Source organism: Anas platyrhynchos, chromosome 16 (assembly GCF_047663525.1).
Source record: "Anas platyrhynchos isolate ZD024472 breed Pekin duck chromosome 16, IASCAAS_PekinDuck_T2T, whole genome shotgun sequence".
Lineage (NCBI taxonomy): Eukaryota > Metazoa > Chordata > Aves > Anseriformes > Anatidae > Anas > Anas platyrhynchos.
Window position 1 is genome coordinate 7249694 of NC_092602.1, and position 27241 is coordinate 7276934.

The 27241-nt window shown below is 42.7% G+C and overlaps 2 protein-coding genes across 4 annotated transcripts in view; one reads left to right on the forward strand and one right to left on the reverse strand.

Moving 5' to 3' along the window:
* Positions 1 to 2212, reverse strand: part of TAOK3 (TAO kinase 3) — an 82044-nt gene extending 79832 nt beyond the window's left edge. For 2 of the 3 annotated variants that reach the window (XM_027470278.3, XM_027470275.3), the window contains exons 1-2: positions 2090 to 2212; positions 1792 to 1861 (exon numbers count right to left, since the gene is read on the reverse strand). The gene's annotated coding sequence lies outside the window, so the exon portion shown is untranslated. Of the gene's footprint in view, positions 1 to 1779; positions 1862 to 2089 lie in introns of all 3 variants that reach the window. The other variant, XM_027470277.3, reaches the window with a different exon arrangement.
* Positions 2213 to 5308: 3096 nt separating this feature from the next.
* SUDS3 (SDS3 homolog, SIN3A corepressor complex component) lies at positions 5309 to 27241 on the forward strand. The gene is made up of 12 exons (XM_027469961.3): positions 5309 to 5587; positions 7039 to 7108; positions 8106 to 8161; positions 8583 to 8654; positions 10155 to 10174; positions 10738 to 10894; positions 15032 to 15127; positions 16660 to 16721; positions 17586 to 17607; positions 18355 to 18460; positions 22488 to 22572; positions 25854 to 27241. The coding sequence occupies exons 1-12, from the start codon at positions 5419 to 5421 to the stop codon at positions 25950 to 25952; spliced, it is 1014 nt and encodes a 337-aa protein (XP_027325762.1). The 5' UTR covers positions 5309 to 5418; the 3' UTR covers positions 25953 to 27241.

A 27241-nucleotide genomic window follows, 5' to 3' on the forward strand; every position in this document is an offset into this window, starting at 1 on the left:
AATGTTTATTACACAGCACCAAGCCAAAGGCAATCAAATCATTCTGGTTGAATCAATGGTCTTCAAATAAGGAAGTAGTTTGAAAATAATAAGCATAAAATAAAACACGTTTTGGCTTACTACTTTTTTTCTTCCTGTTGTGTAAAAGCACAGCTATTAAAAGAGCTGAGTGTGTGCTGGATTCTGTGTTTCTGCTCCAAGCCCCCTGATCCCCCTGCTTTGTGCAGGGAACTTCCCAGGCATCCCTACCCTTCTCCTCCCCTGCCACAGGGGGTTCCTGAAGAGCGTGTGTTAGCCCAGCAGGCTCCAAACTCGCCGCAAATTGACAGGGTTTTCTCTCGCAGGGAAGGCAGCTGATTAATCAGAAAAGACAGAGCCCAGTTCTGTTAAGAGACCACCCCACCCTGCAACACACTACGAAAAATACATTTAGCAACAAAAGCCTGCTGAGAAAAGGTTGGTGTTTCAAATGCACATAACCAGAAATATCTCACCATAAAAAGTTTTGACTAGCAAGGATTTTTTAAAAAAAATAATTAACAAAGGTAACAAATTGAGAGGGAAGTACCTACAGAGAATCTCTGTAACACACACACACAGAAGAATTAGTTTACCGTCTGCAAACCCTCACACTGGGTAGGAAAGATGGAAACGGCCTAGCTGAAGTTGTCCCTCAAATCAGATGCTAGAGGAAGTTATCTGATGAGCTCTATGATAAGATGTACGATTCGTTACTGGGCGTAAGAAATGTTAATCTGAAAAATCACACATTAATAGTTACAAACAGGTTGCAGCCTCACTGCGGGTCCAGAAAGCATTAAGTTGTTGGGTATGTGTTAATGTTAAAAAAGAAAGTTTGTGAAGAGGCATTTACACTTGAAACACTCCCTGTACTGTTTCAACACTCCGTGAGAACTCAGAATTAGCCAGCTACAGTTCTGAAGACAGAAAAAGAGAAGAGCAAGCATGGTATTGTTTCTATCGACAATCGACTACATGACAGAAAAGCAACCCACGTACTCCAGCGTATCTTCTGCCTGATTCATTAAACTAACAGCCAGCAGTGCAATCAGCTACGTGATTGTAAGCACTGCAGAACTCACGGACATCAACCCTTTGTTTAAAATACATACGCAGACCTTGGGGAGCAAATTGGAGCCCCCAAACAAAAGTACCATAAATGACAGTGGGGTGTCATACCCCCGCTGAGCTCTTACCCAGCTAACTCCTAACCACGCCGTGCTACCTCACAGCTCCTGCGGACGAGATAAGGAGCGCATGGCCCCCATTGAACCCCCAACCCTACACCCTGACATCTTGCTGCCCAGCTCACTGCCTTGTAAGTTGGGCAACGCGACCCGAAATCCTTTTGGGGTTGGATGCGGGTTCAAGGCAGCGCTGGGACGAGTCCTGGTTGTGGTGCAGGGCAGGAGGCCCTGCCAGCAGCACCTGCCCGGCGGTGCCCAGCCAAACATGGCAGCTGCACCCACAGCACCCAGCCCCACGGCGTGGCCAAGGGGAGCTCGGCCGGGAGCACCTGCACAGGACGGGACGGGAACTAGCACTGGGGGAGAAGAAACAGGGGAGGAAATGGGGATGGGAAAAAAAAAGTGACAGGGAGAGGGGGAAATGGAGCAGTGGAGGAGATGGGGACACGGAAAAGTGACAGGGAACAGGGGGACGGGGGAGAGGGGGACAGGGGATGGGGGGAAAGTGACAGCGGGGATGGGGACGGGGGGGAGGGGGACACACACGGGGCAGGGGGACAGGGAACGAGACCTGGGGGCTCACCGCTCGCCTGCCGGCCTCCTCCTTCCTCCTTCCCAGGCGGGCCCAGGGGCTGCTCGAGGACATCCGGCACCTACAACACACCCCTGTCACGACCATGTCGCGACCACGACCCCCCCCTCTCCCCCCCCTAAAACCCTCCCCCCCAAAAAAAACTCCCCGGGACCACCCCCGCGGGAAAGGAAGGGGGGAGGAGGGCACCGGCGCCCCCTTCACCCCCCTTTAGGGGATCCCGGGGTGCCCCGAGCCCCCCTCCCCGGCTCCCTGCGGCTCCCCGCGGCCGGGCCCCGCCGCCGCTCACCCGGTGCCGGCCTGCGGGGGGGGGCGGCCCGGCCCCGCCGCTTCCTGCCACGGCCCCGCCGCCGCCGCCCGGGGCGCGGCTGCCTCCGCTCGCTCGGCGCTCGGCTGCGCGGCCTGAAGGGGGGGGGGGGGGGCGGTGCTCGGTTACGGGGCCCGGCGGCCTGAGGGGGGGGTAGCAGGGGGGGAGGTGGGGCTGGGGGGGATGTGGTGGGGTCGGGGGTGAGGCACGGAGTTGTTAAAAGTTGGGAGATGGGTTTGGGTGCGTGTGGTGCACGCATCTCCGAGCACCGGGGGCACCCAGCCGTGTCCCCAAGCACCGCGTCCCGCCTCGCCTTGGGCACCCCCAGGGGTGGGGGCTCCGCCGCCTCCCCGTGTAACCCGTCCCAGGGCCTGACTGCTCCTTCTGACAGAAATGTGTCCTCATTTCCAACCTGAACCTCCCCTGGCTCAACTTGAGGCCATTCCCTCTGGTCCTATCAGTTACCCGTGAGAATAAGCCTTCCCCCAGCTCCCCACCCCTCCCTTTCAGGCAGTTGCAGAGCAATGAGGTCTCCCCTCAGCCTCCTCCTCACCAAACCCCCCCAGCTCCCTCAGCCGCTCCTCACAGGACTTGTGCTCCAGGCCCTTCACCAGCATTGTACCAACACCCTCGGCCTGAAACACCCGGCTTTCAAGTTTCCACACCTTTTGTTTCATGGCCCCTCGTGGCCCTATAAGGCCCCAATCCTCAGCCATGGAGCACAAGTCCTGTGAGGAGCAGCTGAGGGAAAAGGAATTGTTTAGTTAGGAGAAGGGGAGGCTCAGGAGAGACCTCATTGCTCTCTGCAACTGCCTGAAAGGAAGGGGTGGGGAGCTGGGGGTCAGCCTCTTCTCATGGGTGGCCTCAGGAATGGCCTCAAGTTGAGCCAGGGGAGGTTCAGGTTGGAAATGAGGAGACATTTCTGTCAGAAACAGCAGTCAGGCGTTGGGACAGGTTGCCCAGGGAGGTGGTGGAGTCACTGTCCCTGGGGGTGTTCAAGGAGAGGTTGGATGTGGTGCTCGGGGACACGGCTTAGTGGTGCCATCGGTGGTAGGGGATGGTTGGAGCAGCTGATCTTGGAGGGCTTTTCCAACCTTAGTGATTCTACGTTGTCTGTTCCTCACAGGCCAAGGCACTATATTACACGTTTTGTAGCTACACTCATCTAACTCACACAAGAAGTGGGTTGCCATGCCCTCTGTTTACAGCTTTGTGACTTTTTTCTCCATTTCTTACAAACGGAAAGAAAAACACACTGAGCGTGACTTCTGCGTCAGCTCCTCTATGAATAGCTGATGCTGACAAAGCAGGATGCAGAAATCTGCCTTCAAACCGGGTGAATGTATGTGAAACAATAAGTGAGTTGTGATGAGGAAAACAGCTTTGATGGAAACGTGAGCCAAGAACAACAGCTTGACAAAGAAGCTTAAACTTTCCCTGATAGCTCTTTGGGGCGTAGACAGTTAAGTTTCTGTGTTTGTAAGGGAAACAGGGCATTCCTTAAAGCTGAACCTCCTCCCTTGGGTTCCCACTAAATGCCTGAGAGATGACAGTATAGGGTGTCTCCAGAAGGCTAATATTAAACATCAGGAATTGGTACGGAGGGAGCAAGCAGCGAGATTCCAGTTTTGACCACAGAATAAGCTAAAAAATTTTGCATCAGCAACTCTGTCCAGTTTCTTACTCATTCACCGTACACAGCTCCTTCTGTTCAAAGGATTCTTGTGTGTCCCCACATTAGTAAATGCACCTGCCCTTTGTGTGGTGTGTGAAAGGCAGGCTTCTCTTAAAGGGTAGATCCGCTTCAGACAAACAGAAAGTGCTGAGGCAGAGTAACACGGGATGAATTAACCTTGGAAGGGCAGCCTTGGCTCAGCCACACTTGCAACGTGTTTACTCATCCGCTGTCCGCAGCAGCGTGAGCAGAGCTTGCTGGGGAGCTGATGGGTGGACACGTGGAAGAGAGAAAGGAAATTGGGGAAGCGTTGGTCAGTCCTAAGAAAGGCTTTTAGCCCGTCTGATCTATCTGCAACTGTGTGATGTTGGGAAAGCGATCTGAGCAGCCCAAGCACAGAACCAGCCGTGCAGCCCCTGGGATGTGGCAGCAGCCACCGCACCCATTCCTGTTCGCCCTGTGGCCACATACAGCCCTGTTTCTGTTCGCCCTGTGGCCACTCACAGCCCCAGCTATTGCTATGTCCATCCAGGAAACCTGTGGGAGCTTTGCTCTTGCTCTGGCTGGCAGCCCCTGGCAGCAGGGGGACAGGGAGCAGCTCAAGGGTCTGCACCAGCTACCCTCAAATGGGACACAGATCTGGGAGCTGCTCCCACTGGCGTTGACTTGTAGCCGGGTCTCAGCCTCATGTCCTGTAAAAGGCAATATTTACTTATGTAAAAAGGTATAGCGCATGCTTTGCATGGGCGTTCCAAGTTAAAATTTGTCAGTCAGTGCAAACAGCTCTTCGGGATGAGCTGCAGAAAAGCAAAGTGCACGTGCTGCCTTCCTGCCCTTCCCAGCACAAAGAGCACGACCTGGTGCCCCTCTGGGCAGCCCATGGCCGGGTTTAGCTGGTTCTAAAAAGCACTGCAGTGTTTGGGAGCGCAGGCCTTTAGATAAAACCCATTCTGTTGTGTTTCCTTTTCCCTGGTTAAGATGTTTTTAGGGTCCCTGTGAGCCGACACGCTGTGTGTTTGAGGAATGCGCCTCACAACCGTTCAGTGTTTAGCACAGATCCGCTACATGCAGTGAGAGTAACCGGTCAGTGTGCCATGCCATGTCAGAAAGGAGCCAAATGGCATTATTTTCCCTGGCTGACATGAGGCACTGGGGGTGGGTTTGGCCGTCGGTGCTGTGTCGGAGGAGCCGCTTCAGCGGGGTGTGTGCCCACAGCGCCCTGCTGGCCTTCGGACGAGGGCATGGAGAACATGGAAACTGTTCGTCCGTGTTACAAACACAGTGAGGAAGCTGTGCAGGTGCTGGGCAGGCCCTTTTTAGCGGGACAGGAGCTTTCTGTGGCAAAACCCAACCACACGGCTCTGGGCAGACCAAACCCCGCCGCCGTGCCGGGGACTCGAACCCGCGACCTCGGGCACCGAGCGCCGCCTGCCCGCCCGCCCCGCCGCGCAGGCCCCCTCCCTTAGGTGCCCGCCGCATTCGCCTGCACCGCGGCGCCGGGCGCTCAGGCAGCGGCGAGGGCAGACCGGGAGGAAGCGGAAGCGGCGGCGGGGTCCTGGCGCGGTTGCCGAGCAGCCCGGCAGAGGCGGCAGGGCGGGCGGAGGTGCGGGCACGGCTCCCGCTGCGTCCCGGCGCCATGAGCGCGGCCGGGCTGGTGTCCGCCACCCCGCCGGTGTCCGCCACGCCGCCCGGGGCTCCGGCCCCCGCCATGCCCCCCGGGCCCGAGTACTACGAGGAGGAGGAGCTGGAGAGCGCCGAGGAGGAGGACGGCGAGCGGAGCGCTCGGGCCCGCGACTCGGATGAGGGTTGGTGGCGGCTGGGCCTGGCCAGGGCTGTGGTGGGCAGCGGGGGGTCAGGGAGGAGGGGAGGGGGCGGGTGGGTTTGGGGGAGAAAGGCTCAGAAACTGCAGGAAAATGCTGTGGAAATGAGAGGTTGGTGAGCGCCTGGGGTTTCCTGTGGGAGGATGGAAACGTGAGGAGAAGGGGGGGGGTGTGGGGAGGCTGAGAAGGGGAGAGCCAGGAGGGGGGTTTGGGGTCACGGCAGGGGAAGGGGGAGGTGCTGGGGTGTTGGGAGGGTGGGGATTGCTGAGAGCCTGTGGGGTGTGGGGGCTCGGGGGAGGGTGGTGGGTGAGGGAGGAGAACCTGGGGAATGAAGGCAGGGGGTGCAAGGAGGTGTTAGGGGTTTGTGGGGGGATTGGGAAAGCAATGCAGAAGGGAAGCTGAAGTGAAACCCAGAGGGTCCTGGGGTCCAGGGTGCATAAAGTAGCAAGTAAAGGGGGTGAAGAACAGGCCTGTGACAGTCCCTGGTGCTGTCAGCAAAACTCCCATTAGATCTGTGTCTTTGTGAATGAGGAGCTGGAGCCAAGCCTGGAGAGCTGTGAAAAAAAAAACACCACACCTGAAGGTGTTTCTTTGTAGCTCAAATCAAATCTTGCTTTTTTTTTTCTTTTAGAGAGTGCCAGCCCCGCCCACACCTAGGGAATATTGCTTCAGTTTAGGCTCTGCAGCTGTACCCTTTCCATCACAACCCCAGCCAAGAGAAATTGACTTCTCCTCAGAGAAGAAAGGATATTTATTATTCATTCTTGGCTACCTGAGTCTTATGGCTAATAAATATGCAAAGAAGTAGCCACCAACTAGCAGTTTTGTACTGTTTTCTTTTTTTTTTTTTCAGTTTATATTCTCTCTCTGTAAGGCCAGGGCTGTCTTTATTAGTGCTGGTGTTTGGGATCTTAGCAAGTAGCTTATCTTTGGTGAGGACTTTGTAGTAAATCGTAACAGCATCTAGTTGTAGCATTTTCCATTTGGAGTGTTTCAGGTCGAGTTGCAGAGGCATTGTGAATCAGTTAGAGGTGTTTCAGTCCTAGCCTTCCACAGAGGAGATTATTTCCTGGGCGAAACAATAGGAAGGAGGCTGGGAAACATTCTTTGGGGTCCTAGGGTTGTGTTACCATCTCACTTTAGTATTTGTAAGCACTAATGTGGAGACTTAAATTAGGAAGAAATTACTAGACTATCTTAAGTCATCGTTGCTTGAACTTGATGTAAGCTTTGTTGCAAATCTACTGGAGGATTTATCTGGGATAACTTGCAGTTGTATAGAAAATGATTCAATTCTAAACTTATCTCTGCAGTTGCTTATTTGGTTATATATTTATTTGAGGTTAAATTGCCTGACTGGGATTTTTTTTTAATTGTTTACTGTGTTTTTTTTAATGCTGTTTTAGTTTTAACAAATTGTTTTTTACCTCACTTAGATACTGAGGATGCCAGTGAGACTGACCTGGCAAAACATGAGGAAGAGGACTATGTAGAAATGAAAGAGCAGTAAGTAACCTAACAAAAAGTAGCTCTGTTATTGGGGAGCGGGGCAGGTGTGTGTCTTTTGCATAAGCTGTGTGATGTTTTGGGCCAAGATTTGTGTTTTTAAGTTTCTACACCAATGCTATAGCTAATGGGTGCATATTTCTTCTCAATCACTTTCTCAGCTCAAGAAACAAAGTGCTGTTTCAAACAAAGGCAGGTACCGGTTCCTGGGAACAGCTCAGTTTTCCTGCAAATGAATCCCTCTGCAGGCAGATCCTTTAAAGAAAACAAAGCTACTTGATACAAGGCATGCAAAAAGCAAGGTGTCTGTTCACATCCACTAAACAACAGAGTGCCAGTCTTGTCCAGGAAGAGTGGCTTTTTGGAGACTTGAAATAGCTCCTCTTAATGTTAAGGTGTATTTGCAGCATTTGGTGTTCTTTCTTACTGGTGGAGGTGTTTTTTTGTATACAGTTGAAGAAGACTTGGCCTGTGTTAAACCACAGATACGTGAGAAAGGAAATGCGAGTCTGCAACGGAACCAGGAATAGACTTTGCTTTTAGTTTTGGTTTTGTTTTCTTTTGGTGTGTGTGGTAGAGATTTTTTTTTTTAATAGATGATGTCAAGATCTGGAAATGCCTTATCTTTTGTATGTAGGAAACTGTTACACATGTCACAATTTGACAAAGGAGCAGAATGATTCTGTTGTAAAGTTTCCGGTGTCTGTAGATCTAAACATCGTGATGGGTTTTCATGTTAAATATGAATTCTGGTTTTGCTGAACTGTTACGGAAACAATTCTTTGCTTTGTGAAACTGGTGGGGTTGTGGGCTTTTTAGGTGGAGTGCATGAATGACGATCTTTCATTTGAATGACAAATGTTCTTTTACTTGTTTCCTGAAGTTCTTCTGAAAAGTTTTCAGTTCAGCATAAACACATTGTAACCAAAGCAGAGTTTGAAGTAAACCATGCCTGTTTGCCTCCTAATATAAAGTTGTGTGTTCTTGAACTTCGCAGGATGTATCAGGACAAACTGGCATCTCTTAAGAGGCAATTGCAACAATTGCAGGAAGGTAAGCTTTGAAGGGAGTATTTTTTTTTTTTCTAAACAATTTTCAGCACTCTTCAGTATTTGGTTGGAGAACAATTGCAGAGGTCACAGAAGGATGGGGATTACGAGATTCTTCACTGGTGGAATATTGGTTCTGTTTTGCTGCTTAAGGAGAAATACCAGCTACTTTCCATCCTTCTTCCCTGTGCATGCTTGTAGTTAAGCCTCTGTGCAGTATGGAGAGCCTTTCTTAAAAGCAGTCATCTTGCTTTCTGAAAAAACAAATAAACAGGGAAAATGGTTATCAAAATAAGCCAGAACTGCAGTTTCCTGATTTCAGATGTTACTGTTCGTGTGTCAAGTAGCGTATTGCCCTTTGAGGAGCACTGAATACAAGGAATAATTAAAGATGTAGTTGAAATCCCCAATTTATTTCAACCTAGGTACTCTTCAGGAATATCAGAAAAGAATGAAAAAGTTGGACCAGCAGTATAAAGAAAGGATACGAAACGCAGGTAAGCTGGATTTGTTTCAAAGAGATGCATTCACCTTAAACGCCCAATTTTTGTAACACCTGAAGCAAAATAATGGTAATTCTATCTTTTAAAGAATGGGAACTTGCTGCAGTGAAGAGTTTTTCCCTCTCTGAGGGTAGTGTGTAGTTTCTTTTGAGTACGTGAAGCATGATGGAATCTTTCTTGATTTTTCTTTTCCTTGATAAACATTGATAAACAGTTTTAGTCTTCATTTGTGTGAAATAGAGCACGTAAAAATGTTTCATGTATCTGGCATCATGACTAACCCACAGTTTTCCACCTTGGTTTGTTCTTTCACGTAGCTTGTGCGAAACCTCCAGGTGTACTGCTTTGTATTTTCAGAAATAGAAAATGAGGACTGCCTGCTTTTTCAAAGATCTTTTTGAGCCCTGAAACAGCGAATACAGAGGGGTTGCTGCTGAAGGTGCTACCCAGTGCAGCCGTGACACTGAGCGGTTTGCCTGTACTTGCTCTTCTGGCTCGCTGTTTCAGGAGCACAGGACCAAGTTAATTTTTGAAGTGCTTAGCTCTCAGCCCCTCCGGGTGGTCTTTATTGTGTTACTGCAGAGAAATGGCTTGGCAACCAGATCGATTTGCTTGCCTTCCTTCTTGTTCTTTTTTCAGTAATTTCTAATCCTGGATACCGAAGAGGGGCCTTTTATAGAAGCTGTTACATGGAAATAGGAAATGTAATTTTTTTTCTTTTAGAAAAGTTGAGTGAATTCTCGAATGCCTTGACCGTTATACTGGGAGATAAAACAGGCAGTGGCAGTTGTATGATGCCTAATATATTCCAACTTTTCAGTAGTGCAAGCTATCTCCTTCTAAAAGTGCTTGGGATAGTGAAGGATTTGCTTGAAGAATTTAAGCTATTTGAACTACTTCTTGCTCACAGGAATCTTTCTTCTGAGACAAATGTCATGTTTGTTGGAGTGGTATTCCAGAAATACTGGGACATTTAGATAAAATTAAGACAAAATACAAACATTTCTGGCTGGCAAGGAGTGGTGCTGCAGCATCATATTTCTTCCACAGGAGGGCAGATTGTGATAACTTTGAATTCTATGATAAAAATCCAACTGCCTAGTATGACAGGATGGTCTTGTGTTTATCCTTCCCATGCTGAGGGTTGTTCTCTTTTTTTTTTTTTTTTGAGAATGCAGATAATGAAGCAGTGGTTAGGATTTACCCACTGACTCATTTACTAATTCACTGATGGAATTAGTAGCTGATCTGAAAAGAATGGCTTACTGCTGTGTAAGCTTTGCAAATCTGCTTGACTATCTGTAGAAAACTTCAGTTAACAATATATTTTTGTCTTTTTTTCCATGGTTACATTATTTTCAGCATAAAACTGCAAAGTGAGGGTAGAGGTGGGATGAGCATGTACGCTTTTGGTTGCAGTATCAAATGACTTAAAATGTTAAATAATTTTGTGCATCTTTTGAGATAATAAATTGATTCTGTCTCTTCTTTCAGAATTGTTTCTCCAGCTGGAAGTAAGTACTCTTAATTTGTCAAAATACTTGTTAAACTTTATACAAGGACTTAAACCTGCAGTTTTATCAACTAGTACTTGTTTTCACAGTTTTTTTTCCTGTAGTGTTGTTACAGTTGAATATAGAATTCTGAGGGTATTACCTCAAGTAATTTCCAGACTGCCATTAAAATAGAATTAAAAAGTAAATATATCTTTTCTTGTACTGCTGTATGCTGGCTGTGTTTTTGATGGTTTAAAAGGGATGTTTAAGCTTGCTTGAGGTGATAAGAGATAATGATTCTTTAAAATCTGAAGAGCTTTCTGCTAGACACTTGATAGGTATGCCCCACTAAAGTGGGTTTAAAAAGGATTAATTCTTTTGCTGATAGTAGCTCCACTCGCTTAGTCATATTTAGATGGTATTCTGTTTGTTTTATTTAAATATTGATAAGCTGTACAATGAGCTATAGTTTTGAACTGAAAAGCTAATCAAAGCACAGCAGTTGAAAGAAGGTGTTTCTGAATCATTGATTTGGGACATTGGCTCCTCAGCTAACTGTTTTATCTCCTGGTTTGCATTAGACAGATCAAGTGGAAAAAAATTATGTCAAGGAAAAGAAGGCAGCAGCAAAAGAATTTGAAGATAAGAAAATTGAGCTTAAAGAAAATCTGATTGCAGAGTTGGAAGAGAAAAAGAAGATGATTGAGAATGAGAAGCTAACCATGGAATTAACAGGAGGTAAGAAACAAGATAGGCATTTGTCACTTGTCTTCCTTGCTTCAGTACTGCTTAGAAAAAAGAGATTAAAAAAAATAGCAGTGCTCATTTATACAGACAGCTAGTCTGGCTTTAAAACTTTCCAAATGTCAACAGATGTAGAACACAAATTGGTAGTCTTTTAGTGGGGAGTGCAGTTCATAATAAATTTAAGTGACCTGAATTACTAACAGATAAATCAACATAGTGTCAGCAAAGGAACAGAGTGGACAAACTTTCTTATTTACTTTTTCTCCTGTCAAAATTTAAGAAACTGTTGAGAAACCTTAGGCTTTGTTGCACAGCTGCAGTTACTTGGGTTTGGAACATTACTAGGCTAGCAGCATGGTGTGTCTGTATCTGAGTGGTTGTCTCTTCTGTAGGTTTCTTTTTGGAATATTTGGGAATTCCTCTGGTGGTACCTGGTCATGAGGTTCTCCCTTCATGGAGTGTGTTGTAAAGCCTGTGTTTTTTTTTTTTTTTTCTACTGTCAGGTTAATATGTTTTAATTGCTTAATTACATGCCTTTACCAGAAGGGAGCTCTAAATCTTCCAGAATAGAAGGCTAGAGGTTATATAAGTGAAAGTTAGCTCAAAACATTGTATACAAATTGATTTCCTATAATTAATGACCTTTACTGTTTGAATGAGTGGATTGTGTGTGTGTGGCCCAAATCCTTAAGGGTCCTCATCACTTCGGTAACGAGTAGCTTAGAGTTCTTTACTGATTCTGGAAAGCCACAGGTGGTTGGCTTTGAAAGGACTGTGTCAGTCCTTCAGTTGTGTAGCAGAAACATAACCAGGCTGGGATTGATACCCTCCCTACAGCAGGTTCAAGGCAGGAGTTGACTTTGCCCAGCTAGTGTCCCGTATTTCAGACGATAGGAAGAATGCAGTGTTACTGTTAGCAGTAACATCATTTCCCTCATTATTTCCCTAAATTATGATTGCGGTTGGAGTCAATGTAATTTAACTAATTTTGTAACTGAATTCTTCCAGTGAACACCTACCAGATGTTCATGTTTTTTCATTAGGCTGGTGTGAAATGTATTTTTATCATACCTTACTCCATATGCAGGGAAAGGGATTCTTTAGTTCCTGTGATCTGGCAATAGAACTCCTGAGAAATAATGCAGTATTGACCTTATCAGTGGTACCGGGTTTTAAACTGTCCTTTTTTCTCCAGTAACAGATGCTTAAGAAGCTAAAGGCAGGCAAACAACAAAGGTTGAAATGTGCTATTAAAGCTGGTAAAATAGATGTCTGTTAGCTGCATTTCTGCCCAGACTCTGGAAAATGGATGCTAAATGGACAGATTTCTTTCATGAAGCCGCTTGATACCTCGGCTGTGCTCTTGTCAATAATGGTCGTGGTGGAGTTATAGTGGTAATTAGCCTCTTTCACAGGTTGTGGTGCTGAACCCAAGGTCTGATTTGATTTCCTCAAAAAAAAACACTCCCTCACTTTACGGACCGATAACATTGGTTGTGTTGCTGAGGCCTGTCTGTGAATTAGACTGTTTTTTGTCTTTCTTTCCTAGTAGCTGCACAAGTTATGTAAGCTGATAATTTAATTAGTGTTCTGAAGGGAGAAATAAAACCTGTTTGGATGTATTCGAGTGCTTTTGGCTTTGTACAAACTATTAGTGATAATCTGGTCTGGAAAACACCTTGTGCTGTGCTGCTTCCCTGATAGTGGTGTTTTGGTTTGTTAGTTTGTTCAGTAATGAAGTCTAGTCTGATCTCACAAGCTGTCTGTGCCTTCGCCTTATCTTACTGTTATCCCATGCCTATGTTTGCCAACTACTAAGTTGGCATACAATGCTAATCTTGCAAGCAGATTTTCCTTAAGGAATCAGGATCTGAGTAGATCGTAGCTCTGGAAAATCTGGGTGCTAATGTTCTCAGAATCCGAAGGAAGCCAATTTCTTTGCCAGCAGGACAGCTGTTAGCATCAGGACTGAGATTTGCAGAGTTGAAGGGAGACTGAGCAGGAGTAAAAAGGGGTATGTAGTAGAAATGTGTCTGGTTTGGGGACCAGATTAATTCTTCTCAGGAAAGCATGGCCACCCACTGTTGGATGTCCTGGAGAGGTGAGCAGTTTCATCAGATACAACTCTGGGAAAAGGCACATAAATAACTGGAGCAGCAATCCCTTCTGTGTGTGCTAGACAGATTTCCCTCATCTCCTTCCTACCGGGCTAGCAGAAATGCAATCTGATTCCTTTAGAACTAGCAGGTTTTGTTCTGAATGCATGCTGGAGGCCAAGAAATAAGAACACTAGAGCTTGTGTGGACTTGGTGAGTTTTAAAACTTTTAAAAGCTCAGTGCATGCAGGAATGCAAGTGGGCAACCTGATGATAGGCTGGTGTGAGTGCCAGGACTCACCTGCATTTTTTTTAGGTTGCAGCTGTTGTCTTCTGGAGTGTTGTATGGTGTGGGGCTCAGCTGTTCAGCCTCACACAAGCCTATATTTCAGGTTAAATCTGTTGGTACTTGAGCAGCTCTTTGAAACCTTTATAAAATTTTCACGAATCTCTCAAGAATGTCGAAGCTCTTCAGGTGTTTCATGGTAAATGGAATACTTTCAAACTATTTTTTCCTGATAACTTTCTTTGGTGGTAACTTTCAGCTGACTTGTCACAATTCAATATACAGGGTGCTAAGATAAAGAGAGAACAAAAATGATATTTTTGCCTTATTCACATTTTAAGCAATACAGATACCATCTCTGTGACGACTCATTTCAAATTATTCTTGAAAAAAAGGTGAAAAAGCCTTCTCAGCTTGGCTGCATATCACCTTGAGTGAGTGCTTCAGACTCCTCTTTTGAGGCTCTTGTAAATCAATCGTAACAAATGTGAAGGATGGCTTCCATTCAGCACAATAACTTATGTTTTTAGTGTCTGCAGAGCTATTAGTGTTCAGTGTTTTTCAGTTGGCTTTGAATTGCAGAGAGGTTTCCTTTGGTGTGCTCTTGGAGGGTGGCACTTCATTTTTTATTTTTTTAATCTTTTATCACAATATCTTTTCCTTTGATGTGCGGAATGGCCATCCTTGTTCACCCTTGAGATAAGGAGAAAAGTAATTTGATGTGTTTTGAACACATCAGAACACTGATGTATTGTTGCTCAAGGATGTAGCATCTAGAGGGAGCCACAGAAGCTTCATATACCTAAGTGCTATCTGGGATGTGATTCATGTGTACTTAAAGATAAGCAAATAATTCATAGCACATAGAAGAGGTGAAATGATGGTTTAGCATTTAAGATGTGGTCTCTTCCTTGCCAGTTCAAGGTATCCTCATAAATTTAGGAATGATTCGTGTAAGTTTCAGAGTAAAGCGGTTCAGTTGAGATGACCTGTAGATATTTGGACAAACTGCAATGCAGATAATGATGAGATGTTTAAATTTTAGACAGATTCTGTCTTTTTCCCCAGTGTAGAAGCTACAACTTATTTCCTAACAACCGTTGCTTTGGGAGTTATTAATTACGTTCATTTTATAAAACATAATTTGAAACTTTTTTTAGATCTGGATTTAAATCCTATTTGTGTTCAAAATTACTCCACCTGATTGTATCAGTCTGTCTCAAATGCATTAACCATCTGTATTGCTTGGACAAACCTATTTTTCCAGCTTGAAGGCACAAAAAAGAACAGTTGATATGTAGGTGATGTTTTGTGTGCTATTACCTGTTCAAGTTTTGTTAGCAAAGACCTCCATGAACCCTGCCTTTTAAGTGGTCTATTTACAAGCAGATATTTGCCATTAGCATAAAAAAAATTCCCTGAACCCTTCTGCTTCGTCATTGTACTTCAGTTACCTGCATCTAAAGGAGCTATTGAATGCCCCTGAAACAACTGTGCAACTTCCAGACAGCGAAAGCTGTAACCATGGCATCACAGCACTGATATTGAACAGTGACCTCCTATAAAAGAGACTTTGTATTCACTGTCAGCACTTCCAGCTTGAATGCTGGAAGCTATCATGAAAAAAAATCCAATTCTCTGTGCAGGAGAGGAGACATCATTTCCCTTGTGCCTTGTGTAGAAAGTATCTGATTCTTACTTCTCTCCCTGTGGTCTTATCTGCTCTCCAACTTCATTACCCTACAGATTCTATGGAAGTGAAGCCTATCATGACGAGGAAACTGAGGCGACGACCAAATGATCCAGTTCCCATCCCAGACAAGAGGAGGAAACCTGCCCCTGATATCCTTTTACACAAGTGTTGGATGGCTTTTCTACCTGAAGCCAGCATGCTGCCTGCGAGGCAAAATGCATCAGTGTTGTGATGTATAGGAAAGAAAATGAGATGAGGTGCTAGAATCTGATTTTCATCTGGGAAATACCAAAACATCACTTCTCCTGTATATTGTGTGATAAACTAATACAGTACAGCTAGTCCTTAGATATCCCTTACTAAGACAATATAATCTCTTTTACTTCACAGTGCCATGAGATAACATAGGTGATTTTTTTGTCAGCAAGGTCGGTTTGAATTCCTCTGGTAATTTTTTCACAAAGGAAAAGCTTGTCATTTTACCTAAATGTTGAGGCAATTGATTCCATAGATAGGAAATGGCTTTTTCCATGAGCCAAAGCTTTTCTCATTTCAAGATGTGACATTTGCTAGAAAGATCATATTTGTCATATCAAACTATTTTTTCCATTTCTGATAAAGGCTTTGGATATCTAATACAGAAAGATGCATAGCAAAAGCAGTGTCAGTGGAGTGCCAGATGTGTTCTTTGAATAATAAAAAGATGAAAATCCATCTTGTCTTCATATATCACAAGAAACAGAAAAACATATATATGTAATCCTACTGTCCTGCCTCATTGCATGTTTTTTATAATTAAAATGTTCTTTGGCTTTTGGAAATATATGACGGCGGGCACTTTTTCTGTTTGTATATTAAATTCACCTGGAAAGGGAGGCAATGATATTTGCTTTGCAGAGGTTTATTATTAGATTCCAGACTTGTTTGGCTTAGATTAAAGACACTTATCTTGTGACTCCTGAGTGACTCACATTTTCTGAAGGCGATATCAGAACTTAAAATTCTAGGGTTCATGCAGTATAGTCATGAGCATCTCCACTTTTAATTAACCTCTTCTTAGTTGGAGATTCTGTTCACTTTTTCTAAAAAAAATATATCTATTTATTAGCGCTCATATCTCATCTGAAATAAATGAGTTTCATAGCAAACATGACCTATTAATTGAGCATGATAGAGCAGCTGTAGTATGAAGCTCTCTGCCTTTCGTCACTGGAGTAAAGATCCATCCCTCTCTCTCTGTTCCTCCTACTGAGTTGCAAACTGCTGACTTTCTTTTCCTAGACTTGGGTGGGATTCAGCTCAATTTTACAAAGCTTGAAGCTAGTCTGTTGTGTTTCAGCCTCCAGATTTTTCTTCTTGCATTGCTGTAGAGAACAACATTGGAAATGCTACTGATTGCCTATATGAAGTAAATGTCAATGCACTAAAGGTTTTTCGTTGATGGTTATATGTGAATAAATTAAAATGATTTGGCACAGTTTGTTGCTAACGATGAGACTCTGTGGAGATTGACTTGTACTAATTCATATGACAAAGAAAAGCTCAAGTATAACACCCGTATTAAAATCTGATGCAGTTTTACAGAAACCTTCTGGCTTATGTTCAGTGAAGTGAGATGTCATTGACTTTTAATTTATATCTTTGCTTGTCGAGAGCTTATGGGAACCTTAATTCTGGATACCTCAGCTAAATTACCTGTTGACTGATGAGCAAATAATGGAGGACCTGAGAACCCTGAATAAGGTAGGGATTATGGCTTGATTTGTATTTATTTTGTAAAGAAAGCTAATGCTCTTCCCTGAAGAGCACAGAGCTGTCTGTCTTAGGTTCCTGTCTGACACGTGGGACTGTTTCACCCCAACAGACTTTCTAAAATAACACAATAAAAGATTTAGCAAGATGGTATCTCTTCCCTCCGATTGTAATAAGCTTAATTAACCTGATTAAAATGACTGTCATGTAAAAATGTTACCTTTTGTCAGAAGCAAATGATAAGCTATCTTAAGGAGTGTTTCTCTCTTTCTCCTTGTGGCTGAACAGATGTTAACACTGCTGCTTTCTGTGAGATCAAAAGCCTGCCTCTGTTTCAGGCCTTTGTGGGCCTTCCTTTTTTTTTTCCCCTCCCCAGTGTTGCAATACTTTCCCAGACTGGTTGGGGTGCAGTGTGTATGTTTATCCTTCAATTTTTTTCTAGATTTCATTTTCCTACTGCTTTCCTGCTAAATGGTGAGAGGCTTTTATGGTTTCTCATACTAGAAAGCTGTTCATTGAGGTTTCTGAGGACGGTAGTGGAGCATGCCTATTTTGGCAGCTGTAGAGGTCTCTAATAATTTACATACTGTATTTGGTGTGCCCCAAGAAAAGTTGGATCACGTTCAAAGAATGAAGTGTGTGAGATGGATTCGGTTTTGTCTGCTTTTGGTGGACTATCTGAATGCTCTGAGAAAGCTCCATTTCAACACCTTTAGTATCACGAGACTATTCATACTATTCTGGTTTTGTTATGCCACGTATCTGTCCATTTAAAAATAAAAACTATAGTTATTGCGATAGCCTTCCTTAGCTCATGTCAGATCTGTAACACTTCTTTGTTCTCTTTCCATGTAGCTTAAATCACCCAAGAGACCAGGTGAGTTAATGGTTGCATTGGAACTTGTTCACAACCATGTTTTGAACAGAGATTTATATTGTAGACTTCTTCACTGTCAATTCCCGACTCCGTAATTTGACTCTGTAAATGTTTTGACTGTGTAATTGCTGTTCTTTGGGTAGTTACTGTGGCAAATTGGGGTGCTGTGTGGAGTCCCTTCATCACTTGTTGGGGATGCTTCCCATCCCCAACAGCTTTAGGTGCATGAAATGTTTGGGTGACGTGGGACAATTTGAAATGTCAGACAACGTAGCTGTGCAAATAGATTTTTTCATTATATTCAGATGCACCTGCACAACTTAGCTGTTTGTATGGTAGATAGAGGATTGAAAACTCATGTTTTTAGCTTTCTAGATGGGTCTGTACAGATTATTTCAGGAAAGAGCAGTATTAACTTGCCTAAGTAATCCTCACCCTGTTTTACTACTTTATTATAAATTAGGATTTAAAACAAACTAAGTGTTGTCTTTTACCTACCTGTCAAATCTTCTTCAGATGTTTGATCTATTTCAGTAAATGTTATTATTTATATAAACAAAGCATAGGTTAAATTATTCTTCCCCATAGAGTGTATTTTTCTGATGGAAATTTGAGTTTGTAGCTTTTCTATGTGTTTTTTTTTTTTTTTCTGCCTAACATGACCTTATTAATTGCTGTTTTCAGTCAGATGTACTGCTAAATGGTGGACACAAGCTATTCTTTAACTGGTCTCTTTTCTGTCCTCAGCCTCTCCCTCCTCCCCTGAACACCTCCCAGCTACACCAGCAGAGTCTCCAGCACAGCGGTTTGAAGCCCGGATAGAAGATGGAAAACTCTACTATGATAAAAGATGGTAAGTCCCGGTAAATTTCTGTTTTTAAGCAGTCCTAGCCTTGTTTTGCGTAGACACAAAGACTTCGAAGAGGAATTGCCTCTTTGAAAGAATTTGGGGACAAAACACTTCTGGGCAGGTATTAGCCATCTTCCTCCAAGGGTTAATCACCACGACTTCGGTAAATGGTAAGTGATAACGGAGTGTTCAGGCCTCACAGAGTTTCTGGAGTAACTACTGGCTTGGCTCCATGATTTATCTGTCCTTCTGTTCAATTTTTTGCACTATGACACTTGGGAAACATTTTTGTCAAACCTAATCTCATGTAAGAGAGCCACCAATGGATGCAGTTTGATGTAGCGGTGCAGCTTGTCAGCTAGGATACAGAAGTGCTGGGATCTCAGGTACAGCTGCTGCCTGCTGTATTCAGTGTCCTTGTGCTCTGGTTTGTAGTACACTAGCCCATCATTCCACCAGGTGGCAGAAGAAATGTTGTTTCACAATGAAAAATGTTTCTAATAACAAATCCAAATAACCTTTAAAGATCAAATCCACACAAGAGAGGCAGCTTCAGAACTGCTGATTGGATTTATCACTGAGTTTTACAGTCATTTAGCTGTGGAAGCCTTACAAAATGTGAAGAAAATATTAAAATTTCACAGGAATCTTAGCAGCTCTTAATTGGAGACATGCAAAATTAGATAATCAAGGGAGCAGTCTCGTATTCCTCAACCAGAAAGCAATTTCCAAGTAGTGTGCTTACTTGTAGCCCATTTGGTGTTCTGGTGGCTTAAAATAACAAGTGTTGGGGTTGTAATTTTCTTACTGTGAGTAATAAGCATGGAATTTGTTGTCTACACAGCAGTTCTCTTCTACAGCTTTTCCTTTTGGTAGTCTTCGGGTAGTGAAGTTTCACCAAGGGTTCAATGTATACAGCTCTGATAAAAGCAGCTGCCTGGAGCTTAAACTTCCTTGAAGCATAAACCAGACACAAACAGGCTACTTGTTCCTTCACAAATGCATTAAGTTCCTTTTTTTCTTTCAGAATTTTATTTTCTTGTGTAAAGCTACTATCCTCTAGGATATATTTGGATGAATAAACTGTTCTTAGAATTTTTAACCGTGCACATGACCGTAGTGTTGTATAACAAGAAAAATAAGATGGAGGTTGGTATAATCGATCAGTAAAACTCTTACCAAGTTTAAACTTGGGAGTGCTCCTGTGAGCCCAGATGAATCTCGAAGGCACGGTCTCTCCCCAAAAGGTATCTAGTTGGGATGTAAAACGTTAACAGATAAAATTGGATTCAGCAAGATGAAAGTCACAGGGGCCTCACTGTCAGGAATCCTAGTTGTTGCTGTCCCCTCTGCTTTATTCTTATATGCAGGTTTAAGATCAGTATTTCATAGTTTGTGACTGTAATGATCCTGCTTTTAGATTTTGATTGATAGTAATGGTACTTCTGCAAAGCAGGTGGTATTTTAAAGTAACGAAGAAACTCTTGATAAGTGGGAGGGTAATTGTTTCTAAGGTGTATTAAGGCTGTAGCTGCTGGCATGTGCCAGAAATAATAAATCTGACAGCTTGGGAGTGACTTTCTCTGCTTCCTGACAGTAGCTAGGAAGGACCATTACCTAAAGTAGTGGCCTCCCTAAGGTCTTGTAGAAGTATTTCACAAACATATCTCCAAAATGGAGGCTTTGCGTAGGGAATTCTGAAATGTGAAATTAAACTTCAGCTTTGCTGTCCCCAGTCTGTTTGTTCCACACCCCCACCAGACCCTAAAATGCAGTTCTCTATAAAACAGCCATCTTCTTCTTTTTATTTTTAGCTTTGCCTGCATACAATAGTACAGTGATTTTTTTTTTCAATCTTCTAATGGACATGCAGCTGAAAATCTCAGCCTTTCAGCAAAATATTTTGTAGCAGAAAGTGGAATTATTTCTGCTTGCCTCGCTTGTCATAGTGGTGAAGTAAGGGGTGTCTGGCACTTTTCCTTCTCTCTTGAAAGACAACTTAAATTCCACTGTATTTTTAACCTCATCTGTTTTCCTGTTAAGTTATACCCTTCTGTTTCCTAGTGGGTGCATAAATGCTGCAAAAGGCTGAGATGTGACTGTGTTGCTGAGGTACACGAGGTTACTTTGGTTGTCCTGTCTCTCTGCATGTGTGGGGCTTGAGGCTGTTTGAGACCTACTCAATGAAAAAGTGTTGGATTTACCTTATTTTACCTTTTCTGTGCATAATTAACATCAATTCACTGATGGACGGCAACTTGTGAAGTGAAATCCAGAGCCTGAAGCCAATTTCGTGTGTGTCATTAGCTTTGCAATTCACTGATAATTAAAAATTTGAAACAAACAGCTCTGAGTGAAACATATTTCATCATTTGTGCCTCCGCCGATCTCAGTCAGGAGTTTTCTTTTGTGCTGGTGTCTTCTGCACTCCGAAGCTTGTGCACTGGTGCTATCAAGATGATCAGTACTCCTTGCTTAAGCACTAACAACGTATCATGGTAGAAATACCAGTCCATCAGTGTCCTATTCCTTATCAGAGCGAGGTCTGGTTTGTAGCAGCTTATATGGTTTCCCTTACATCGATTAACAGTCACCTGGGCTCAATAAGCTGGGATTTTTGGCTTGTATCGTTGCTGCTATTGCATTGCCCTGATACCTGCTGATACTATTTCTGTTAAAATGAGGGAAAAAGAAGAATGGTTGGGCACAAGTATCTTAAGGTTGGAGAAACGTTTTTCTTGTTTTTAATTCTCTTGCCCAGCCCTTTGATAGTACTTCTGGAATGCCGAAAGCCGACGCTATCATTTTGTTCCTGGCAAGCAGTGTGAAAATTCTGAGTACATGAGCCAGTAGGAAGAGATTATGGAATAAACTATTGGAAGACTTCCATATTTACAGTATGGTTATTGTAGAAATAACTGCAAAGATTATGCAAATGCGTGTATTTTGACAAATGGCTGTCAGCCCATCAGGCTGCGGGGAGTTGCATGCTGAGGAGATCTGCGTGGTGAGTCTGCAGCTTGGATTTCCCTGATAAATATGAAGCGCATCATGATTAGGTTGAAGGCAGAAATACGGATCTGCTTTCATAACCAAAGTCTTTTGGTGCTCTCTTGATTAAGATAATTTACTTGCAAATAACGTTTCAGTATAACTGGTTTTACTTGCAGAACTCTCCTAAGCAAAATAAACAGAAGCAGAATTTTGTCTAGCATACTTTGCAGCCCTTACCAGAAATGTGGTGTGGGTGAAGAAGGCAAGACCATGAAACCAGGCAGTTTGGTTATGAATTTTGAAGGGTCTTTGCTTTTCTTTTCTTAAGGCATTTCGTATAAAACATGTACAGCATGATTAAAATGTGATGTAAAAGTTAAAAATACGCTTTGATACTTTGTGCTTATTGTGGGTATATATAGCTTCTCACAGTCACACCTGTCGCTTTGATGTAATCTTCAATGTGTTCACAAAATAAGACTATTAGAAATTTGAGGTCTCTGTTTAAACAATAGACTGCACGGTTGAATTGAGTACACTTCAGAGTTGTTGTTGCACTAGTGTTCCAGTAATTTTTTATTGGGGAATGTGAATAATCCTTTAGCATCTGATTTGCTCTGTCAGATTTTATCAGGCACAACATGGAGTTGCTATCTAAAATCCATCCTGTGTCTGAAGTGCGAAAAGCTAGTTTGGTTAACTCGAAGTGAGGGCTTATTGTGAATCAGTGTCCTATCTCGTGTCTTGGTGCTCTGCCTCTTTCTGATATTAAATCTGTTTTTAGTAATCTGCTTTGAGAATTGAATTCAAATGGAGAGTGCTTTGTGCATTCTGAAGCTGCATTTAAATGCAAAGTGTGTGTGGAGGATCAGCTATGCCCCAAAGATGGGGAAAGTGGCATGGAAAGGAAAAAAACTGTATTTATTCTATCCAAATACTTTTAGAATCCTGTCTTTATCAATCTTACTATTATTTACCTTCTCAGTCTCTGGACAGCTAAGGGTTTGATGTGTCATCTGTTGTTTTATTTTTGCAGGTACCACAAGAGCCAGGCCATTTACCTGGAGTCTAAAGAGAACACTAAGATCAGCTGTGTCATCAGTTCTGTGGGCGCCAACGAGGTAGGTGGCTGCTCTGGGTTTCATGGGGTTCATGGGTCAGTTCAGTCAGGTGGACATCAGTTTAGTAGGGCCTAAGAGCAGGTACTACTTTCAGAGAAGATGTAGTCGTTTGGTGTCTAAAGAAGCTGAATACAAGATGAAACTGATTTAAGATCTCATCCTGGGGTAGATCTCGGATGGGAAGAGCCTTGCTGTTGCTCTCTGAAAGGGGATCCTACATTTTGCAAGTAGTAGTTTGGCAGGCAGGAAAATGGGGAGAACTGGGATGTTGCATCTCCTTGGTGCTACCCTGATAAATTCCATTTTTATTACTTAAAGCATGTATTCACAGCTCCTATTAATGCAAAATAAAAAGTAAATCCCATTTGGAAACCAGGAGAGGGTAAGGAAAAACTTTGTCACCAAATTTAGTTCCTCCAGGGAGAAAATTCTTCCTGCTAACATGAGTATTTATGCTGTGAAGTAAGCTGGCATCATTCATCACCTACACGGGAGATGGAGGGGGTGAATCGTTTGTCAGAGACAATTTCCTGTTGGCTAATGATTAAGACTTAGAGAAGCAGGTCAAGAGAGAGTTGTGTGCTGAAGATTGATGTGAATCTCGTTGCAATATAATCTTACTGTTTGAGCAGTCCATTAGTTGGGCATCGGGAGCACTTTATTCTTTGCGTGCAGATTCCAAACACTTCAAGGAAAGAAATGGTAGACTTGAATGCACTTCTCTTCAATCAGACAATAAAGCAGCTTTAATTTGCTTTGGCAGTTAAGGGAAAACACTTTGGTTTCAACAAAATGAGTTGCATATGGGATGTGCTTTGTATCACAACTGTTTTCCTTGCTCTGTTATGCTCAATGGTTGTTTATTTAGATGTAGTAGTGTGCTAACAGATGTGGTACAAACAGAGTGCTGCTAATTTGATTGGAGTTATTGCTATTAACTTAAAAGAATAAAACTCTTAATCTTCTGGGAACAGCTTACCTCAAACCTGAGGAAAATGCAATTTCTCACTTAGAAATTGCACTTTTTAAGTGACACCATAGGTTTCATTTCCTTTTTCTGAGAAAGGTTTGGGAGAAGGCATGGCAGTTAATTTCCCTGTGATAGGTTTCTGCAACAATGTAAAGATGGGAGATGAGAAAAAAAAATACTGAAATGAGGGAGCATTCTTAGGAGTGCACTCTGCAGCTCTGATTGCATCACTCATTTTCATTTTGCAATTGTTTTTTGAATCTTTCTGGGCTCTGCACAAATTTAGAAGCTAGAAGGCAAACCTGGATTTGAGATCTCCAGTTGTAGACCAGAGTTATAACTTGAGAGCATTTCTAAAGGAAGTCAAGTCAATTCAAAGGAACTTTACTGAAGGTAAAGGCACAGGGTGTTTCCCCAACAGCACTTCCATTTAAAAAAAAAAAAAAAAAAGTTAAAAAAAAAAAAAGCCTTAACTAAGGAACGTAATATTATTATATAAAATTGTTGTCTTGTGGCTGAAAAAATGAAGTCATTAACAGTGTATCAGGCATCTTTGTTCATATGAAGGTCTAAGTTACTTAAACTGGATTTGAATTTTGGAATTGGCTGTGGGCATCTCCAGCAGTATGAGCTATAATGATCCAACTGAGGAAAAAAAAAAATAATCCCATGTGGTTTCTTTGGAAACTGAGTCAGATTACTGCATTAGTGGAAATCATTGGCCAAGCACATGGAAACAATTCAACGTTTCCTTTTTTATGACCTCTTCAGTAGGTACAGGAAAGGGTTTTCTTCCCATGAGTTTATTCAGAAATATCAGTTTATTGGAAGTTGTAAAAAGGAATAAACTTGTTTTTCTTTACAGTTTAGGAATAAAAGAAATCAAGGGATGGGTTTGGTTGTTTCTGTTCGCCATGTCCTTCAGTTCTTTAAATTAATAGATGTTATCTTCTGATGGCAGAATACATTGTATGCCTAAAACATTGGTTTTAGGTTCAGAATGTCTTGATTCTTTTAGTTTTCTTAACTGTGTGGCCCATTTTAGGGTTAATAGTAATTTCACTGTGTTCACTGAAAACGGAATTTTCATTTTCCTCCAAATGAAGCTTAACAAAAACTGATAACTTCAGCAAAAGCAGCGTGCCATTCCATCATAGTGTGATAGAATGCAAACTGGCTGTGTTTACTGTTCTATACAGGCACTCAGCTTCTAGGCGTACAAATCCTCTTGGTTAGCAAATCCTACCAAACACTTGGAAATGTTGCAATAGAGATGATTATCAGTAAAGGTAGATTTTAATTTCTCTGGGGAAATAACTGAAGTACAAATGCAGGCAAATATTAAATTTATATTCAGGGCTTCTGCTAGTAAGGTCAAATTGTAATTAAAATAATAACTGTATAAATCTACTATGCCAGGCTTGTAGCTAATACAATATCTAAAAAATACTCCCAGTTTGGGATAAATAATATTCAGGCACTGACTTTAAAAGCCTTTGCAATGGGCAGTACTGGGCTTCTGTCCTAAAATATTCTAGTACTAAGAGCTGAAAAACTCCTATTTTCCATGCATTTATTTAAAGGTGTAAATGCTTTAGAATAATAAGACACAGAGGAGTCCTGTTCAGATTTGATTTTTTTGAAGGACAAGTATTTGGGTCTGAACTTCTTGAAAGTTATTTTATTTTATTTTTTAATTCTCTGAATGGCTGCTTCCATGGAAGCAATTTGTCCTTTGAAACGTACCATATATCTGCAAGTTCTATGAATTTTTCCAGGCAGGTAGCTGAAAAAGAGGCCCTTTTATCTTCAGATACAGATTATTTAATACACTGTGAGAAATGCTTCGCTGAACAAAATTAAGAGTCAGCTTTTCATTTGACTAATAGTTCCTTGTGTCTGAACAAATCCCAGGATAGGTCATTTTTATGATCTGTGGATCTAGAGAGACTTATTCTTGATTAGGTAAAGCTTAATGCTGGAGTTCCGGTTAAGAACTGTAGCAGGAGCAAACTTTACTTTTCCCAAGCATTGCCATAAAAGCAATTATTCTTGATGACTGATTTGAGTGGAAAGTTAAATTGGTGAAGTCAGAAGTGTTACTTGATTTTCTACAAAGGTTGCAGATGCCTAATGGGGGGAGGGAAAAAGGATCAAGGTGATTTATCTGTGCACCGTGAGTAACAGAGATTCTTATTGTCAGATCTGAACACCTGGAGTTATTTGGCTGCATGTTACTTACTGTGGGATTTTTCCCCTTTTTCACCCCAACGTTTTCCCCCTTGCCTCCCTCTCTCTCTCCTTTATGCAGATCTGGGTGAGGAAAACCAGCGACAGCACAAAGATGCGAATCTATTTGGGACAGCTGCAGCGAGGAGTTTTTGTGATTCGTCGACGATCAGCTGCATGACTGTATGCTCTTCCTTGCTCTTCTTTTTTTAATTAAAACCAATAGACAAACATCTAATGGGGAATGGCGGTCTGTTCACTCTCATCTTAGCAACAGAGAACATTGTCATGACCTCTTATGAGACACTTTGTGGCTGGCCACGTTATCCACAGTAGTCCTAAAATCTTGAGTGATACCCAAGCACTGCCCTGGACTATTTCTGGACTTTGCATCAGGCTTCTGTATGTTTTCTTTATGTTCTGGGTGACTAAGAAGACTTTGCATCATACTTTTTTCATCATTGTTTCATGATGCATAGATTGGACTTGTACGTTGAAGACAGCATAACATTTCTGTTTTGAATCAGACCGATGGAAGAAACTTTGCTTGTCAAGACCTGAGGTTGTTTGTTTTTTGTTGGTGTTTTCCTGCAAGGCTCAGGATGTTGAGCAAAAGGAGACTAATCCTGTCAGGTTCAATTGCAGCTGAGATGCATCTGTAATATAACATCAGCGTTATGTGATGAACAGGTTAAAGACTCGAGCGCTGAGGCTTTTTTGGGAAAGTCTGATCAGTTCAGAAACTGCTGAAAATCCAGTTGATTTTAATGTAGTTAAGCAGTCACGTGTGGCTAATCTGAAGCTTCCGTTTCTCTTCACATTAAAAAACCCTTCAATGAACCTGCAGAGAGTATGTCTATACTGCTACAGTAGATTTCCTGAAATAGGCAGACGAGTATAAAACAAAGGATTAATTGACTTTACAAGTAGCAAGACTATAGAAACAATATGTGAGTATAACCATTTGTACATGTAGAGAAATGAAGGATAAATATCAGTCTGGTACAGAGTGGACAGCTGTATTGACATGTTCTTAGCGTACATCTGAAACCTTCGTTCCCTAAAACATCATACAAAGGTTTCCCTTTGAAGGGTGTTTTAATTAGTGGAGATAACACTGGATTTTATGCTTATCCTCCAGAAACACGAGTCAAAATGTTCAAGTGTTTCTATGAATGTACTCCCTTCCAGGGCGTTTCAAGATCTGACTCTGATCTGCCTCTGATGGCTGAAGCCACCAGTACCGTGTGTGACTGTACTGGCGTGAACTACACAGCACCCTGGCAGCACTGTCAGATCTCCCTTCCGTGCAAATCAATTTTGTGTTCCTTCTTTTGATTACTGGACAAAAAGTTGTAATTTCTGCCTTTATCTGTTACTTTGTGAGGCATCTTTTTGGTTTTCTTTTTCAGCTTGCTTGTTCAGCATCAGTCTAGCCTTTTTCGTATCTGGATAAATGACTCTTCTAAA

Coding starts and splice junctions, on each gene's coding strand:
- SUDS3 (XM_027469961.3), top strand. CDS start 5,419: ATGAGCGCGGCCGGGCTGGTGTCCGCCACCCCGCCGGTGTCCGCCACG. Junction 5,588..7,038: donor GGCCCGCGACTCGGATGAGG/GTTGGTGGCGGC, acceptor TACCTCACTTAG/ATACTGAGGATGCCAGTGAG. Junction 7,109..8,105: donor TATGTAGAAATGAAAGAGCA/GTAAGTAACCTA, acceptor TGAACTTCGCAG/GATGTATCAGGACAAACTGG.